The sequence below is a fragment of the Pezoporus flaviventris genome, unplaced genomic scaffold (assembly GCF_033815535.1).
Source record: "Pezoporus flaviventris isolate CSIRO_AGI_PZ_B2104156 unplaced genomic scaffold, CSIRO_AGI_Pfla_v1 ptg000029l, whole genome shotgun sequence".
In the NCBI taxonomy this organism is placed as follows: Eukaryota; Metazoa; Chordata; class Aves; order Psittaciformes; family Psittacidae; genus Pezoporus; species Pezoporus flaviventris.
In genome coordinates this window covers 17,661,585-17,675,388 of record NW_026892577.1, presented here as the reverse complement: position 1 = coordinate 17,675,388, position 13,804 = coordinate 17,661,585, and the positions used below count along the sequence as shown (strand labels likewise).

At 41.9% G+C, this 13,804-nt stretch overlaps 1 protein-coding gene and 1 long non-coding RNA gene across 2 annotated transcripts in view; one reads left to right on the top strand and one right to left on the bottom strand.

Annotated features, from left to right (window-relative positions):
• LOC133272299 (uncharacterized) overlaps positions 1-13,804 on the top strand; it is a 144,830-nt gene that overhangs the window by 62,217 nt on the left and 68,809 nt on the right. The gene's annotated exons all lie outside the window — the stretch shown is intronic.
• Positions 7,512-13,804, bottom strand: part of PAX2 (paired box 2) — a 96,975-nt gene continuing 90,682 nt past the window's right edge. The window contains 2 exon segments of the mRNA XM_061459329.1: positions 7,512-8,379; positions 9,862-9,948. Coding sequence (XP_061315313.1) covers positions 8,258-8,379; positions 9,862-9,948 — 209 coding nt within the window. The 3' untranslated portion in view covers positions 7,512-8,257.

The window sequence follows — 13,804 nt, the reverse complement described above, 5'->3', positions numbered from 1 at the left end:
GTCACACTTCTTTTGATGCAGCCCAGGATGCAGTTGGCTTTCTGGGCTGCGAGTGCACACGGAAGCTGGCTCATGTTGAGCTTCTCTTCAACCAGCACAAGAACCAAAACACAAGACTTTGAACCCAGAATGCTCAAACATGCTTTGTATGGGCAGGTTTCACCAAAATGTCACACAGCAGAAGGCAGGGAAAAAAAAACAAGTCTTTGACAAGTTTGTTATTTGTTTGTATATTTTGTGTTTGTAAAGCTCTGTCAGCCTTGACAGGAGTTACAGGGCCATTTCCAGGTCTTGTGGCATTTGATCTGCTTCCAAAAGCACTGCACCACAGGCTCCCTGTGATGCAGAGAGATGCTCACTTTTCACTGCAAGAAATTAATTTCTGACTCTCACAGTGGAAGGGGCACAATTCATAATGTAGCTATAGATGTCTGGAGAACATTAAAGTTAGAAGTCAAATGAAATTTCTTTTGTTTTTATTTTATATAAATGTATGTAGATATATATACAAAATGGTATCTGGCATTATATACCAATTACATTATTTCCAGTCAGCGTTATGATTTTTGTGTGTACTTGGTTCATGATTTTCAAGTACAAGGAGCTGGCAATACTTACAATTATATGTAATACTTAGAGTACAAGGCTTTCACAAACTTCCTTTGCTTCTCTGCAGACAGCTCCTGAATCACTAAAGTTAACCGTCCTGAGAGTATTGCCAGCTTTTTTTCTAAAGCAGACAAGAATTTACGTACAGACTGTTTACTATGCATATCTTCACTAACTGCTACTTGTTTAGTGAGTTAATCCTTCCCTTAATATTTTAAAGTATTTTCCTTTGGATACGAGCAGCACTGTGTAGTTTACTAGATGATAATTTTCAGGGTTTTTTTTTCCTTTAAAGTACTGGTGCCATGTTTGCTGTTCTTCCATTTTCATCATTCCCCAGGTCCTTCCAATTTTTCAGTACTGATTGTGTGTCCAGCAAATTCATCTACTACCTCAGTTATACCTTCAGGTGTGTATTACCTTTTCTTACCTACACCTCATTAAAGAACGTATTTATTTTTAAAGAAGATTGTCCTCATCTCAGAATGTTCAAACTTCTCTTTATGTTAGAGTAATCATAAAGATTTCTTTACTTAGTGTTGCATAATCTCTTACAATGTCATTTTGCTCATTAGGAGACAGACTGTGGTGCTCTTTTTAGTTTTATCACATAACATTTTCACACTGAGAACTCCCATTAATTATGCAGGATAATTAAAGGAACATAATACTAGCTGGAATGGTAGAAATGGCTCTTTCATGCAAGTTTTTATTTTTGCAAGAGGTGTAAGTTCTTGGAAGTTGAAAAAGTTTTGCTATAGTTCCACTATCAGTTAAGGAGACCTACACAGGAGTGCCAGCATGCATTTCTCTGGGCTGTATTAAGTGGGATAAAAATGAAATGATTATGCTAGCTTCTAAAACATTCTCCTAATTGTATTTTGCCAGGATGAATTTTGAACATCCATTTTGCTTTCTTCTGTCACATGTCTGTTTGTCTTAGCCTGTCTTTCACCTCTCACAGAGAATGTACATTTGTTATTTCCTTTGATTCCAGTCAGTTTAACATCCAAGATCTCATCTACCACCATCCCATAGATCATGGGTCAAAAGCCATGTAGATGAAGTTCTTAGTAACATGGTTTAGTGGTGGACTTGGATTGATGATCTTAAAAGTGTTTTCCAACCTAGTGGGTTCTGTGATTCTGTTAATCCACTGTTTTATTCTCATCACCTAAACTTCAGTAGAGAAGGATAATTCTGATACATAGAAGATTTAAGAATTTTGGAGTCCAGTTTTGTTCTGATTTTGAGTGCAGGCCTATCCCTGCATCACACCCTAGGCCTGTCTGTCTCACAGGCAGCAGACCCTGGAAACTGGAGGCCTCCTACTTCAAGATAGTTGCCAGGCAGTTTTGCTGTGGTGTTGTGAAAATTAAATTGCTTTTACAGACTGCTTGGATTTCAACAAATTGACTTTCACTTATGGAAAATGCCCTGTTGGGGGATTTTCAGCCTATTCTATTAATACTGCAAGGGAAAGATACAAACTAAAACAAAAAGAAATGTTTTAACTTTCTTGATGAGCAGAAGCTTCATGAAAGGGTTTGATTTCATGACAGCACTTCTGCTCAAGCTTTCCTTAAGATGCACGCACACCAGCAGAAAATGCGGACCACTGGCGTTCATTAGCTGTTGTGAAAATATTTTTAAATTACTAAAAATTGTAGAAGCAAAATTGATTTAGCCTAGCCTGACTCCTTACTATGTTTTTACTCCGCCTCTATGACCTTGAACTGCATCTGACTTCATAGAGAACTAATGCTTGACTAAGGAAAACTCGAGTGAATACCTCAGTATTTGATATGTTTATAGCATACCTTAATATAATGCCTCACTCTTCATTAGCTGGACGCTGAATAGCCTGAAAAATGGCTTATAAATGACTTAGCATTTGGTTTTGCCTCCTGCTTGACCAAGGCAGATTAAGAGAGAGCAAGTCATAATAAAACATCAGGCTGACAGTTCCTCCTGTGAAACTGAAACTGGGGAGCAGAGAAGCGGGGGTAAGAGCTGTCCGCCACCCTCCCCTCACTGAGACCTTGCATGGTGCAAGGCTTGCAAGAGATGGGGCATTAGGGCTGAGTTGGGAAGATTTAGAATCCTCCCAGAGGTGCACTGATGTTACTCGTGCCCAGCTGGGACTATGAGGAAACATGCACAGAGGGGAAGGGGCTCTGGGTTATCCCATGTCTTTCTGATGTTGTGGCTACCCAACAGCATTTTGATTTTATGAACTACCTGGGGACACCTGATGTGTTATGGATCATTGGGAGTCAATTGAGTGAGATCAATAGAAGAGGGAGTCCTGCTGGCAATGAATAGGAGAGGAGTGGTGGCTGGTGGGGGCTCAGAGGCTGGATTGCCCTGTACAGTACTGCAGCTTGTGCGGAGCCTTCCATCACACAGTGTGGTGGTTATTAGCAATCATAGTGCTGTTTACATGGTGCCCAAAGGGTGCTAGGTGTAGCAAATATAACATCCTGCAGACCTGGAGGGGAATCCACTGGAGAGAGAAGTGCTGAGGCGGGCGGGGGGGGGGGGGGGGGAGAGAGGAAAGAAAAACAAGCTGGAAGCCACAAAATGACATACAAAAAAAAAACAAATTGGTTTTATTACTTATGTGCGCAGAAAGAGAAAAGAAAAAAGTCAAACAGAACTGAAACAATGAGGAAAAGCCAAGAGTGGCTGCAGTAGCCTGGAATGACCCTGCACCTGGCACTGGCCCCCTCCCATCCGCACTCTTATGTCTAAGTTAGCCTGGAGAGCATCAGCAGAGCTGGTTAGGGTTTGAGTTGTCATCAGTTCTTTAATTGTCATTGTTTGGTCCCTCCTTCTGCCTTGCAAGTTTGCCACTGTCCAGGGCCCAGCCAAGAAGCACACTGTGGTATTTGTGGGGTCCCTCAGAAGCCCTCATTCTGTCACTGCCAAAGGGGGCATCTATGATTCTAATTTTTTTTCCTGGAGGGCTGCTTTTCCTTAGGGATGAAAGGGTGAGGGTTTTCCAACAGTTCAGCAAACCAAAAATTCCTTTAGGAAAATGTTTGTGTGCATATGTAATACTCAAGAGGAGAAAAAGGTGCAGAGTTTTTTGTTTTCCTTTTGTTGTTTGTTCAACATCCTCGCATTCGTGATGTGATTAATTCTGAAGTCTTACTCTGAGTTTGAATCATGCAGACTTCTCTCTGTTTCCACAGTAGGGCTTATTGCCACCAACCCTCCCCAACAGATTTACAGGTTACAAGGATGTCAGCTTTAATGCATCTATCCCGTGCAACCTCCCCACATCCCATTGGGCCAAAAGGAGCTTCAGAGAACAGGACTCAAAAGTGTTGCCCAGTTTTAAGTGTCGTGGTCCCTCTTGCTTCCAGTGAAGCATGACATGTGAGAGGGCACGAGATTCTTCCCCTGTGAAGAAATGGTAACAGAAGGAGATCCAGTCATACAACATTTGTGCTTGGTCCGTTAGATAAAGCAAATGCAGCAGCAGAGCTATGAAAGATAGGAGGAGAAAGAAGTGAAGGGATAGCTAAGAAAGGAGAATAAAGAAACAAAGAATGATTTGTGAGAAAAAAAGAAAAAAGAGAAATGTAATGGAAACATTAATTATTATTCAGAATAATACTTAACACTTTGATAGAATTTTATTTCAGGATCTCAAAGCACTGAGCCAGTGCTAATTAATTCAGCTGCACAATCCCCCTGTGAACTAGGAACTACTGTTATCCCTCTTTACAGCAGATTGGAATTGAGGCATAGAGGGGAAATTGAACTTGACAAAGGTTCTCTAGAGTCACAAGGAGAACTGGGGAGTTTGAGGTCCCAGATACCTGCTCTCGTATCAGTAATGCTGTTCCCTCTCTGGATAGAAAAGTGCATTGGGAACGAACAATAATAAAAGAGAGGGATAGAAATGGAGTGGAAAGAGGGTGTGAGAAAGAAATGGGAGAGAGGGAAGAGGCAGCAGAATGGAGGAGAGAGATGCGAGTCACAGACTTCACTGGATTTTGCATAGTGATTTCTTCCTCCAATTCTTTTCCATTTTTTCCTGTGAAACCTTTTTTTAAAAAAAATTTAAAAAATAAAAAAATAAACAATTCCACCTACAAGAAAGCAACTGTTGGCCTGTTAGGGAAGGGGTCTTTCCGAGTTTTGGCTGTTCCCTCAGGTTCTGGATTTGTGCTGTGCTTTATTGAACACATTGTTTTGTTTTCAGTGAGCACAACGAGACTTGCACAGTACAGACAGCGTGTTCCTTATCTACAGGATGAGGCGAGGCTGTTTTAATAACTACCATGATGAAGATGGAGGTGAACTTATTTACAAGAGGAATTGCCTTCACATTACACACATTATCTTCCTACAAAGCAGCAATTGTTTTTGCAAATAACATAATATTAAATAATTGGTAGAATTTTTGCTTTTCCTGCATAGTCCAGTCTAATGGAATCTATATGAATATTGATGGTTTTCTTCTGCATAATATCACCACATAAATCCCTGTGTCAGCTACTAGACTTTAGCTATAATACTGCTTTACAATGCATCCACCGACTGTAAATCAAAACAACCAACACAAGAAACTCTTTGGCAAATGTAATTCAGTACATTCGCATTGGGGTCTACAGATGGTGGTGGAAGAGGATTAGACTGCCCAGTCCTTTGCATAATTCTGCTTTCCTTTTCATTTTTCTGGTCAAATTACATGCCATACTTATGAACTTTCCAGACCAATCATGCCTGGTGGAAATCCTCTTTTATCAGTGGAGTTACTGATAAAAGTAACATTCCCCCAATGGAATTGGCCCTCCAAGGGTCAAATCAAGCCAGCCATGAGTAAGCCAACCACATCCTGCTTTCATACCCAAGCTCATGTCTCAAGTTTAGTGAAACGCCATTATAAAAATAAGCATTTCTGAGCTGCTAGCTTCTCTTGAGGTGGCCTCTGGACTGCAGTTGTCAAGTGTGAGGTGTGACAGTCTTTTCTAGCCTCCTCATGAGGTTCTGCTTCCTCATCCTGTGATTTAGTGTCTCTGCTCTGACCACCTGCTGAGTGAAACTTGGTGGTGCACATGTAGAGCAAAGGCTGTACTGAGAGACTAAGAGGGAGACTTTAGTAACAGGGTCCAGCATCTATTTGTTGTCTGTGGAGGAAAACAGAAGGAGTGGTGAAAGTGATTTTTTAGAATTTATTCAGAAATTTCTTCTCATATAAGATGAGATAACAGGCCAAATTCGGGTCTTGGTGACTGCTCTTTGCAGCAGGTTACTCAGAGGTAATATGTGCAGAATGACGCTTTCAATAGATTAGGAGTAACCTCTTTGATTTTCTTCTATACAGGAACAGATTTTAGTTCTATATCTTCTATGTAAACATCTCCCCAAACACCATTATCATTTGGGCACCCCATTAAAGAAGACACAGACCTATAATCAGCTAGAGCCATGCAAGGGCTAAAAGTGTTAGGTGAAGGGGGCCTTTGGGATCAACACAGCTGTTTACTGATGATGGATTTAATACATACAAGTTAAACTTGGAGACAGAATACCGAGTCCACAACCACATCTCCTCTGAGGCTTGGAACTTTGGATTTTATACATAATGTTGGCTGTACAGATTACTCCGCTGTTCACTTTTATGCCCTCTGGGGGGGGGGGGGTGGGGTTGATTCTCAATCCTGTCTTTGTCCATGGACAGTAGCCCATGAGTTTTATCTGAAACCTCTCTAAAACAACAAGGATCTACTTTGGCAGACTTGATGCCCTGGGGACAGGCTATAGCTGCCTTCATGTTTTCTTTGAGTAGTTTTTAGGAAGTGTCAGTTCAAGGAACAGTTTATGAGTTTGCTGACAATGCAGGAGTAATAAGCGTTTCTATTGACAGTTAGCCTTTTTCAGAACAGAGTTTGCCAGTCACTTGGGAACCAAAAAGAGCAGAGAATCCCTAGAGAATCATCAAGTGAGCATTTGGGATAAGGGGTAAATATTAGGACACACAATATAGGATTGAAGATGAAAAGACGGGACTGTATGTTGGGACTGGCAGGTGGGATGCAGGCATACGGCTTTGAATGGAGGCCTATAAATTAGTAGGTGTATGAGCAGATGGACTGGGAAACGAAGGGGGCCCATATAGCAAGGCTATAGTGGTTAGGAAATTGGGTGTTGGGCACAGAATAATGAGGCTGTTATCACCAGCAGTGGGGATCCGGAGAATGGGTGTTGGGCATATCTAAAATTGTGAAAGTCAGGATGTGGGTGAGCTGAAGTCATCACGGGTACAGAGGTTAAGGTAAAAGGAGTGGAGGCTAAGGGCTAGGGAACCAAGCAATAATCCCAGCCAATCCTGAATTTGTCCATCTCAGTCTCAGCTGTCCAGAGGGCAATCAGATGGGCCCACATGAAGCCCCACACTTTCCACCACACAGCGCAGCTAGAGCACAGCTGGGCTTGTTTTCTTTGTTTGCCAGCCAGTGACATGGAAAACGTTTGTTGACTCAGAGTGCTTTTTTGTCCACTGATGTGTTTGGTAACTTTGTCAGATGTGACTTGTCCATACTGCTCCCCAGAGACAGGATTTGGGAAAGGAGGAGGAGAAGGAGGCAACAGGGGTGGAGCTGGCATCCAATCCTCTCCAATACCACCATCCCATTGTAGTGCAAAACAGAAAGGAAACAAAACCCTAGAGTGAAAGAGGAGCATCAGACGTCAGAGGAACTCGTCTGCCATTCAGGTGGCGGGGAGGGATGGGACTTGGAGTTTTATTTTTGTAGGTTTTTTTAATTATTATTTTGGGGGTTTTGTTGGTTTTGTTTGCTTGGGTTTTTTAGAAAATTGGAATTTGTTCTTTTTTTTTTTTTTTTTCTTTTTACAGACCTTCATGACAAAGCATAAAAACACAGTTATATTTATATATCTATTTATATATTTCTTCATTTTGTCGGTTGGTTTGTAAATGTTGCTCCATCCTCCTGTCTGAGCTGATTGTGTGTCACAGAAATTGTGGGTGTATGTGTGAGGTTCCTTCCGACTCTGGCCTGTGAAGTCACCACGTGTGAGGTGCAGCCAACTATGGGGGAAGCCATGCTGGAGAGTTGGGATGAGGTGCACAGAGAACCCCTCATGGGGTGCAGATAGGTACTTGGTCCTTTTCTTCATTGCCAGATGGGCCAGGTCTCTGTACTGCCATCTCTGCTCTAGCCAGACTGTTCCCTCTGTCCTGGGAAACAGGGTGAGCATCACGTGTTGCACACATTGAAGAGTCCACCACAGAAGAGCGTATCTTTGGGGAACAGTGTTTCATGAGTGGTGTTCTCCCTGCCCTCACCGGTCCTGGAAGGGGGTCCTGTAAGGCAGTGGTTGCCAGCTGTATCGCTTCCCAGTCCCCCTGAAGTCCTGGAAGCTAAGGGGCCTTTGTGTGGCTGCACTCTGCCCAGGAGTGGTGGAGGGCTCCTGCAGGAGAAGCCACTTGGCCACAGGCTCTTCCCGGCATGGGGGGAGCAGAGGGGCAGAGGGCAAGGGGAGGGTGAGGGTCTCAGTCTTGCGTGGTGAGCACTTGGTCCGGTGCCTTCGTGGCGAAGAGGAAGGAACTGGACTGTGGGGAGGAATGGAGAAATTCTTCACCCTTCCCAGGGATGGGGGGAGGTGATCAGACAGGTACAATGTGGAGGCCTAAGCTGTCGCCCTGTAGTTTCATGTGGTTTCCATGGTAACTAGTGGCGGTCATAGGCAGCGGCAGCAGTGGGAGGTGCGGAGCCCCGGGATGTGGCACTATAATAATAAGGGGAACCTGAAAGTTAACACAGGAGAAGAATGGACTGGTTGAAAGGACAAACAGTAAAAAAAAAAAATAAATAAAAAAATCAAACGAAGAAAAGAAACAAAGGAGAAAGGAAAGGAAGGAAAGGAAAGGAAAGGAAAGGAAAGGAAAGGAAAGGAAAGGAAAGGAAAGGAAAGGAAAGGAAAGGAAAGGAAAGGAAAGGAAAGGAAAGGAAAGGAAAGGAAAGGAAAGGAAAGGAAAGGAAAGGAAAGGAAAGGAAAGGAAAGGAAAGGAAAGGAAGAAAACAAAAGGAACCAAAAGAAGGAACCTGGGGCTTGGCTCTTAATGGGATTAGGGAAATGCAGTAAATGGAGGCAGCCAAGGGCTGCATTTCAGTGGAGAGATGCTACTGTGGCCGCTGGCTTTGAAGCCCCTCAGTGGGAAGGAAATCTTTTTGCTCCTTCTGACTGTCAATAAGTTATGACCATCAATAAGTTACTGAGAGAGAAGCCTATGAGCATTGCAGCACAAATACTCCACACCTCATCTGCAGCCACAGGGAAAGTGTCAGGGCCAGATGTTCTGAGCATACCTGACGAGGTATAATGGGTCACTTTTAAAACCAGGAGGGGAGAAGTGAAACAAAATTATAGTGTTTTATTGTGTGGGATTTTGGTCACATTTGGCATGAAAGCTCTCTAGACGGCTATCGAATGTGTGTTAAATAGTGATTGATTATTAAGATCACATTTACTGAGGTTTAACAACACTGGAATAAAATGTGCATCTATTCAGTTGTTAAACCTCAGTAAATACGTAGGTAATAATCACAGCTGATTTATTTTACATATAATAAATCTCTTCCTATTCCCTTCCAAATAAATGTTGTGTTAGAAGATATGGTCTTATAGGAGGCTTTTTCCCCTCTGAAAAAAAAACTGTTTCTAGGCGTATTAGGAACTGGGGATGGATATATCTCTTCTAGAAAACTCTATCGGCTATTACCGATCTAGTTATAAAGCCCATCTACCACCCTGGACACAGTTCCAACTGGTCCAATAGGAAGAACTTCTGTGGGATTTCCAGATCCCCAGGAACTGACTCTGGGTTTACCTTCAGAGAGGAGTGAAACCTCATCTGGAATTTTAATCATACTTTGAAAGGATATGGATGGCAGCCTGAGAGAATAGCAGAACCTGAGTTTAACTTTTGATCTAATCTGCAATAAACTGTGGATGTAGTTCACGGAGAAGCCCATGCTGAACTGGAATTCTGAACTGTCACAGGAAAGAGGAATCAGCTTCAGAACAGATACAAAACACACATGAGGTATATACCCATCTACACACTGGACTGGAGAGGGAGGAAAAAGGCCTCTCACTTGCCTGAATACTTGAAAACCCTTTCCAGAAACAAATAAAAAAGAAAATAAACAAAGAGACAAACAGAAGGAGCGCGAGGCTGGGGGTGTGCTGTGGGAAAGAGATACTCACTTAGTAATGCAGGGTTGCTGAACCGCCAGGCCTCATTGTAGGTTGTGTACTGAGGGTGGCTGTAGGGGTTGCCTGAGAACTCGCTCCCTGGAACAAACCAAGGAAGGTGTGAAATACAGTTAAGAGATTTAGATCTACTATTCCATCGAGCTAGCGTTCAAGCTGAATCGTATGCCTGCAGAAAAACTAGTGTGTGTAGCTTTCTTGCTCAGCTGGGATTGTACCCTTCAGGACACTGTAGTATTTATTCAGTGCAATGCTGCTTACCCATACGATTAAAAAAAATCGGCCTCTTCAGACTCAAGAAATTAGTTTAAAATAATGAAATTCAATAATACAAATAATTAAAGTGATTTATTTTTTGTTGCCTTCCAACTTCTGTTTCCCAGGTTGCAGAAAGATTACAAAGCACATGCAAGCTTTTTTCTGCAACTAACCATCAGCTTTCTTTTAAGTAAAATGTAAGATTCTGCAGTAGAGTCAAGACACCAGGCATTGGAGCTTGATGGGACAAGCTCACAATAAACTCACTGGAACTAGCAGGGCTGCTGATGGCAATATGTATTGCTAAGTTTTGTTTGTAGGGTACTGCAGGTGATGATGTATTTGTGGAGAAAAGTAATTTCTCCATGAATACAGTGAGAGTAGGGTGGGCTTAAATATAAATCAAAATGAAAAACATAAGAATCTTTCCTACTCCCTGTATAGATGGTGCTAGTCAGAAAACTGAGTCATGTATCGTTAACCCCACCTTTGTGCTTAGTGAGTTACAGAGAAAAGTTGCTCTATTCTAGTTCCAGAAAATAATTTTCTAATAATTTAGGTACTATTCTGAATCTGAAAGGCAAGCTGAGCTTTTTCACATTCAGTAAAACGGACCCAAGCCAAAATACTTGTGATCTAATAAGAGTCTGACCCCAGCTTTGAACGTTGTAGGGTCTTAAATATTCAGTTTTATTGTGCATAAGTTGCTGAGTCTCCTTGTTTTATAGAGGGCTGCACAGGGCTAAGGAATTATATTTGGTAACTGAGGAGGTGTGGTGCTGCATTCAAAATAAATAAATCTCCCAAAACTTAAAAATTTATGATTCTGCTAAGTAAAAATATGCCATTATCTGATCATAACCTGTTCATAATTTAATCTAGTACCAAGAGACTGGGGACAATTACTGTGATCTGAATGGCGTTATGCACTTAATGTGTGACTATTAGCTTCTGGTCTTGCCCTGAGCAAGGGGAGGAGTTGTTACAACAGAAGTGTTTGGAAAGCACCTGGGGTTCCTTCTAGGTACCATGGAATAAGGAAAGAAGGCAATGCGAGACCCGCTGGATACCTGTGGTACAATTACTGAAGAAATGTCAATTAATTATACTGTAATCTCTGCAAATCTCCCCTCACTGGAGAGTTAAAGCCAAACCACAGGTTCTCAGATGGTGGAAATGAAGTCTGTTGAAGTCAGGGGATTTGCACTGCTTTAAACTTGAGAAGGATCTGTCCAACAAGATTTTTAAAGAAACTCAGGGTAATAGCCAAAGTAGTCAGTATGAAAAGTTGCATGTATCAAAAACCAATCACTATCCAAAGTATTTTGGTCGCAGCAGTTTTTAGCTTCAGTATAAAACCTCATTTTGTGTGATAGACCTTGCTAAATACTCTTTTAATGATAATAACTCAGCATATTTCCATATCTAGAAACATCCTGCACTGAAAATTCTGACAGCTTGCTGGGAAGGAATAGGTGAAACCTGCCAAGGTGACCAAGACACTGTGGGATAGGATACAAAGGCAAAAAGCAATGTGTAATCCTAATTAATCTCTACTGAAGTGACTTGCTTGCGGGATATAAAGGAGTGAGTTTGCCCGCAATAAGAAGGAAAAAAAAGCATCCAAATGAGAATTTCTGCTTTGAAATACCTCATATAAACATCTTTTCACTGCACAGAGGGAAGAAGTTCTGACATTTCAAGGCTTCTCTCCCACCATCTTCTGAGTTGTCACCCTAAACTGCTTCTAGTGTTCTTAAAGCATGGGTTAAGGAGAGGAGAAGGAGCCCCAGCTATGGAGAGCTGGGGAGGAGGGAGGGCAGCCACTGGAAACAGTGTTTATTGACGAGGAGTGAAAGCATGCATGCAGCAGGATAATGAGCTTTTGAGCTCAACTGTGACCAAGAGGAACTGAGCTATCGCTTTCCTCGATCACTAATGAAACAAGTGTAATTTCCTCATCAACATTGGATTCTGTTTAACGACTCCCTGCCGTTGCCATCACCAGCCCTCTGCAGGCTCTAGCTGCTCTGGGTAAACTGCACTTCCCTTTTAGCAGATGCTGACTTCTCCAAAACAGTTTGCAGAAACTTGATGGTCTTTCTGGGAAAGATGAAGAATTGAGGCAGGGAGCAAAGGTGCTCTGTTCCCTGTGCAAGAAACTTCTTTCAGACACACAGGTTAAGTGTGTAGCACAGTACCTGATTAATCCTTCTCTGACTGACTAACCCTGCTTTTTCAAGTCCCTGGTGCTCAGGGACTACTGGCTTTCATCCATGTCTACAGACTGGGACCTGCAGTTACAGGCGAGGGCAGATGCAGGATATGTATCTTACCACATCATGGAACATAAACCTCAGAGATATTTGCATGCATGACTGGCCATGTTGCATGGATGTGCTGCTACCAGAGACAAGCTCTTCTCTAGATTACACAAGTAGAAGTCTAGTGAAAGGTTGTCATGGATAGAGCAAAGCAGCTTTGGTTAGCACTGGTCAAACAATCTTCTCAGAAACAGTTTTCCACTGGAAAATGCTGTCTCATCAAAATGAAAATGTTTTGCAAAAGCTTGTCAGCTTCAATGGAGTTTTGGAAAGAAAAGTTCTGAAATGATTGCAAATTGAAACAAAGTATTATGTTTCAACTTTCTTGTTTTGTTTCATTTTGCCTTTCTCATCTCATTTAATTTCCTTTCAATTCTTTCATTATTTTAATATGTCTTGACATCTAGAACATGTTGATGTTATTGAAATGTTTCATCCTGATGTCTGCAAATTGAACTATTTCAAGATTCTGGCTCCTCATACCAATGCAAGATGAAAACAAATGTCAAAGAATCAGAGTTTTGTATGGATTGGAAATTCTGGTTTCTGACCAGTTCTATTTTTAGCTCTGCACCTTTATCTAGAGAAAACAGAGGCTCTTTCTCATATTCACTCACATCTGGACAATAAGGTTTGCTTGCATGTGAGTATGTTTCTTAAAGATACTCCCTGAGGGGTCATCTTGTTGATTTCTTGTTTCCAGCGTAGTTAAAGCACTGGCCCATGATCTTTCTTGTCCTGGGGGTATGGGAAAAACCATTGGCAAGATCATATTTGTTTTCTCTATTCAACCTGGTGTCTTAACAGAGGTTGCAAGCAAGCACAGGGGATTGATCTCATGAGGCCTATATTCTGTGCAATCCGTGCTCTAGAAACCTTTACTAGCAGTATTTCTTGGTATCTGTATTTAAATCTTGGCACGTTTAGTCTTCTAATACAGAAACCATGAGGCATGAAGTGAGCCTAGCAGGTGGCAGGTTCAGAACAAATAAGGGAGTTAGTTTTCACACAGTATGTAGTTAAGCTACAGAACTTCTTTCCATAGGTTGCTACAGATGTTAAAGGCTTATATGGGTTCAAGAGACACTGTTCAAATCTGTGGAGGTGAAACCTACTGAGGACGTGTAAAAATTAAATAGAAAGATACTAAGTGCGGCTTAGGAAGTCTCTGAGATGCAACTTGTCGGAGGCTGGGAGATCTTTTGGTGAAGTACCAATACACATTTGCTCTATTCTTACACCCTTCCCCAGACGTTCATTTTTGCCCTGTAGCTGAGGAGATCTGCAGCATGACCCATTAAAGCCAAGTCTTCTGTTCCTTCTCATGAAGCCTCTTTATCTCTCCAGCTTGTTGG